General features: G+C 41.5%; 1 protein-coding gene across 1 annotated transcript in view; it reads left to right on the top strand.

Annotated features, from left to right (window-relative positions):
- The first annotated feature begins 1,567 nt into the window (after nt 1-1,567).
- Nucleotides 1,568-6,000, top strand: part of tmtc2b (transmembrane O-mannosyltransferase targeting cadherins 2b) — a 61,638-nt gene continuing 57,205 nt past the window's right edge. Inside the window, exon 1 of the mRNA XM_068739494.1 lies at nt 1,568-1,650. Coding sequence (XP_068595595.1) covers nt 1,568-1,650 — 83 coding nt within the window. The remainder of the gene's footprint in view (nt 1,651-6,000) is intronic.

Here is a 6,000-nt window from a genome sequence, read left to right as displayed (position 1 = left end):
GTAATCCAACCTCCCATCCGATGATCTGTCCTTCTCCATCCTCTGAATTTCAAGTTGCAACATAGAACGCTTCTGTTAGTTTTCAGTCAATACCTTTACAGACAGAAGTACTTGCCGTGCCCTCACTGGCCGTGCCCTCCACTGGCAGCCGTGGGTTAACAGTTACACTAGCCCCTCAAAAGCAGGTAATAAAGTAGCTGTTTTTTTGTATTTATATCATTTATATTTGGCTTTTTTTCGACCGGACATATATGAATATAAATATTCATGAAAATTATTTAAATTACAGATGATGATTTTAAATTGGTTAAGGTCAGATATTCTTTTGTATAAATAAATTAAATAACTAGGTGTATATCAGCCTATTGGTCTACCATAATGTGGTCTATTTAGACTGAAATAATCATTGTGGTCATGAGTTTGAATTAAATAATAATGAAGTTGAATAAAATATTAAGGGTTATGCCTTGAGGATCAATAGTACAGAGCTGAGAAACTCCGCGCAGAGGACCACCTCCGTTTTATGGACTGCTGTTAGCGGTAATAAGTGACCCTTAACTCTCAGCATCATGTTGCTTGATTTATCCCCCCCCCCCCCCCCCCCCATCTCCTTTGGGCGAGTAGTGCGCATGCGCAAATAATCTCCTACACCACACAGCATTGGCTGGCAAAAGAGTCAATTGCGCACAGATGCGCGAAGAAGAAAAGGTGGAAGTGGATTTATCTCCGCGTTAAAAGCATGGGGCGGAATCTGTCAGGATAGAGTCTGCTTCTCGGAAAGTATTAATCAATATAACGTCATAGAATCAATAAATGTATTTTCCAGCCATATTATTGCCTATTTTAATTGTTTGTTCTACAATGTTGTTTGTTCTACAATGCCCACTGTGAATCACACCGATTTCTCTCCCGCTTTTGTCTATTGCATATCTCATTTTCATACATGGCGCACGTCATCGTTTGCATTCGCCCTTCGACTCCATTAGACTTTGTGAAATGTATTTGCTTCTTTAAGCAGTATCTTTAACTTGCGTTGCACATTGTAAAAAAAAACATCTATTAAATGAGACACGTGAAACTTTGTTTTTGTTTTTCTTGCTACGTAATTAAACTAGAGAAAAAAAAAAAAGGTTTGGGTCCGCGATTGATGAAACGCGAGGTTCCTGAACATTATTTTTAAAGGCTCGCAGGATGCAGTCGAGGTGCTTGCCGTTGCCTGGACGTAAAGTCTGGATCATTATCCAGCAGCTGAGACTCAGATCGCTGAGAGACTCCGTGTCGGGGAAAGCTGGCGGGCGTGCTGTCACGCATCCACGAAACGCTGCTCGTCTTGCGTTGAAGTCCCCAGCAAGATCAAACACCCCCCCCCCCCCCCCCCGAGACGCAACATGGGTTAGAACGGATTATCCACTTTGCGCACTTCAACGTGGATGATGGGGGGACTTGTTTGCGCAGAGGCATCCTCACAAAGACGGCAAACAGAGATCGCTGCTTCTTCCTGGCTTGCTTTAATATTTTACCTGTTTTAATTTTCTTTTCTTTTTTTGCCCCCCCTCGTTTGGGAGACATGTTTGCAGAATTGCTTTGCACCGCCACGGCTCTGGTCCTCTACGTCAACACTCTGGGCGCCGGTTTTTGCTACGACGACAGGTACTTTGGTGAATGAATGACATCCAGCCCCGTGTTAGGAATGTCACTGGCTTCCTCCGTGTATTTTAATACATCAGGAGAATAATTTCAATGCATTTGTTTTATTTTTGTGTGAGTCTCGTGTCAAGGTGTCGATTCATCAAGCGAGCATTTATGAGTAGCTGTAAATAGTAAATGTTAGATTTGGTTTGCCTGCAGACATTTTGTGTTATTGATGTGTCAAACTAAAAATTAAATTATTCAGCCCTTTTTGTTTATTAGATTTAAAACGACTCATCAGCAGTTTGCAATGACAATATTACATATGAGCTATTTAAATGTCTTTAAAAAAAATACCATGACTTTTAATTATTAAGGCAGTCTCAATATTATTCAGTGTCCATTATAAGGAAACACATTTGAACTCAGATGTTGTTGAAACACTGTGGCAAACTTGACATACTTACTTAATAGAGTTCTAAAGTTATTTTTCTTTTGTGGGATGATGGAACACAACTGTTTACTTTCCGGGTTGTTTGGGTCAGCAGCGGTTCTGGAGGAGGAAAAATGAGGCACATGCTGGAACCCTAACCTGACCTGCAGTGAAACATGGCGGTGGCTTGGGGGGATGCTCTGAAGCTGATTTCTCCTCTGGCACTGCAGGGTGTTTAGATGAGGCACGGTTGATGGATTGCATCGAGTGTTGGGAAATCCTTGAAGAAAACCATCTCACAGACTGTGAGGAAGATGAAACTTGGGCATTGCTGGACATTCCATAAAGGCTATGATCCCAAGAAGACCATAAAAGTCCTGGAACATTCTAGAGTATCCGTGACCGTATAGGATGATTTGAATCCCGCTGAAAATCTCAGATGGGATTTGAAGATGACTTTTGCATGTAAACTCACAGATATGACGGGACTGGAGCTATTTACCTATGACGAATGGGCTAAGAGAACGTGAAATAAATCCAAATAAGTCATTATTTAATTTCAGTCAAGGGAAAAGAGCTTTGTGAATTAGATTTACAACCACTTTGTAGTTCAGCAAAACCAAATCAAAACTCACAACAAAGACTATTTTATACACAACAGTGGCATTTGGTGACTGAGGAAAATCTGTTGTTTTTTTCCAACAATGTGGAATCATGATGAAGCCTTTGCTCACATTTTGATTTTATTACTACATCTATGTTATTGCATCTGCTTAATTAATCTCTCATTCTATTTCATAGAGCTTGTTAGCCTCTTGATGATGTTGATATTTTGAGAAGAACAAAAAAAACCCAGATTCCACAGCAGTTTTAGGATCTTTTTCACTGGATTATCAGTGAAATCAGTAGGACACAGCCGGCGTGGCTTGGATGCCTCTGCACAAAGTGCTGCAGTCTCCGGAGTGCGGACCAGCTCCTGGTCTGGAGTTTTGCTGAGGAAGTAATTGGACCTCTTGAGGAGAAAGAGCGCCGTCAAATAGGTCAGAGTCATCATGTCATCGCGATGCTGTCGTTTACATCTAATACAGATTGAGTAATAATGAGTTATCAAAGCTTACAGCTTCTTCTGCATCCTTTGTGGATGCGTATTAGGCTTGAACTCCATGCGGCATCAACTTTTGCCTTTACATCTTCTCTCACTGGCTGCTTCTCTGTATCTATAATACACAAGGACACTTTCTCCAAAGCCTTTTTTTGGAGGAAGGACTGATGCCATTCTTGCAGTTGAATCACTATGCCTTTTGATTTTTTCTTTTTTTTTGCCACGTTCAGGTGATTCTGGCAACTCCAGAGTAAGAAATATTGCGCTGTATGTCGATAAACCTGTCAGAGAGCTGGCGTGCTGTGAAGAGGCGAGAGGCTGCTGCTGCTGCTAATGACTGCTGCTGCAGTCAGCTGCTGTGTGGCTGCTGGAGAGGCGTGAGTCTCCCAAGTTCTTAATGTTGGACAGAAATCCTGATTATACTGCGAAGGGGTGTTAGTGTTAATTTCCACGTGAGTTCTAGACCAAGTTATTACATGGTCTTTGAGAAACTGATGGATGACCGTTAAGTTTTATGCCGAGGGTTTGGTCTGAAGTTTCCTTTTGATGTGTGTGTGTGTGTGGGGGGGGGGGGGGGGGGGGCAGAGGATGGGAGGTTGAAACAGATATAATTATGCTAAGTGGACACACAGACTGATCAAATTTGGTAGTATTGCTCCTGTGTGGAAACAAAAAAAAAAAGCTGATGTGAAATGTGATGGAAAAGGAGCTGCCATCGTGGAAAAATGACAATGAATTAAACATGTCCTTAAACAATGCCCTACGTGTTTTGCAGGCAAGGATTTATTCCAGCTGTCTGTTGCTAATATGTGATGATCATTTACATGATTTCACAACTCAAAGGCCTTGCAGCTATTTCAGAATGTAATGCAGATGCCACTCTTTGAATGATGTGTTCTTCGTGTCTCATTTGTTGGGTATTTAAAAGAACTGCATGGAATTTATTTGTGACAAACGCTTGCAGCACGATTGAATACGATTAGCTCGCCCCAGAGCTTCATCGATTCCTCTTTGGGCACGAGACCGAGCTGGTGTGAGAGACACCTGATGACCCATGTGATTGATTAACTGGTATAAGGCTTGCATGGCAGCAGACAACATGATGATTGGTTAATTTCTTTATAGTTATTGTTTTCACGGGGGAGGGAGCATTGCAGAATATAAATCAATAAAAGGACGGAGTGGTTGGAGGGGAGTTGGTCTTATCAAAGGTGAGTCGGCTGTTTACATATGAATTTAAGCAAACTTTGTTTTTAGAGTAACAAAGGTCACCAGGAGGTTGCATTAAAATGTTAATGTGGTATAAAAGAACTACCATCCTCATGGTTGTAATGATAATGATAATAATCATCCCACATAGGGTACTTCCATTTAAAACGACTACCATGGACGTCCCCGTCTCGCACTGGACACGCACATTAACACACACACACACACACACACACACACACAGCTTTGATACCTGCCCTGGAAAAATGTATCATACATCATGTACATCATCTCTGCTGCTATAATCTATAGTTAAACCAGAGCGAAGAAATGAAAGAGCCCTCGTAAAAGTCATCTGAGAAATACGGTTGCAATATTTTCTGGCTCACTGTGAACATACACGCGATAGAAACATGTGCTAGAACTGGAGGTGTGGATGCTTCTGGTTGCTTAACTACCTGATGCACCTGTGAAGGGCAGGTTTTATTGCGTCCAACCAGATTGGGTGGATATTCCAAATCCTTGAACCTTAAAATTATGGCTACGGGGCCTTGACTTTGATTTTTGGATATCAAAAGTTGTGAAAGAAATTTCTGTTCACTGTGAACGTGCAGAATGACATTTATTTGCCCCCCGCCCACATGTAATTCTATTTATTTAAAGTTGTCACACATGCTTGCTGCTTGATGCGTCTGCTTTATATTCCACGGGATAAATGCATTTTGGTGTCAAATGATCAGCCTGCTGAAGGTCTTTTACTAAAACTGCAAACGAATGATAGAGGGCATGTGGGAAGTCTTTTTTTTTTTGTAAGCTCTGATCAGCTAATCTCTGGGACTGAGTTGCCTTGAAATAGATATGTGAAATAATGTTTTCTTAATGGATGAGGCTTAATGTAACAGAAGAAGCCTACTTGGCCAATAAGACCCTTTTTCTAAATGGTTTGCTTTTTGGATCTGGAAGGGGATAACAATTTTGTACAAATTTAGTTAATTTTTTGTGAATTGCAAATATTTTATTTTCTGACCTGGATAAAAAAAAAAAAAAAAAGGTTGTATAAGCTCTTTGGCAGCGTTTCACCTATGGTCATAACAAAACCATGTGAAGCCTGAAGCACTTTATTAACTATGTTCTAGCTATTATTTATCTATTATTGGTTCTCCATCCGTCACCTGGAAACATCAAGCACTCCTCAAGTCGTACATCATCCCCACACTCACTGTGCTTTATGGATTACTGTTCCTTCTTAGTTGATGCGATAAACTGCGCCTCTTTTTTTCTGGTCTGGTGTGATGCTGTGTGAAGGTTGCTGCTGATACTGAAGGGCAGAGCCTCCCTGGGCGTTGGCAGTGATTTATAATGCCCAGAGGGGCAGTCTGTAAAGTCAGGGCCTGCTCCGTCCACCAAAAGCTTTATTAGAGAAGTCGGCATTGAGGGCAGAACCGAACACTTCATGATGATCCAGCTTGATGTGGGCTCTGGGTTGATGATGGCAAGAAACCACACAGAGCTGTGGGCGGTGAGTCATGTTGTTTAATGATCATACCAACTGGGTTAAGCGGGGGGGGGACCCAGCCGGGAATATGTATTTATTTTATTTCTGTGTTTAATGTGTTAGTGTGGTTCA

The sequence above is a fragment of the Brachionichthys hirsutus genome, chromosome 5 (genome assembly GCF_040956055.1).
Source record: "Brachionichthys hirsutus isolate HB-005 chromosome 5, CSIRO-AGI_Bhir_v1, whole genome shotgun sequence".
NCBI classification, from domain to species: Eukaryota; Metazoa; Chordata; class Actinopteri; order Lophiiformes; family Brachionichthyidae; genus Brachionichthys; species Brachionichthys hirsutus.
Note: the sequence above shows the minus strand (reverse complement) of the source record. Positions and strands in the feature narration are given on the sequence as shown.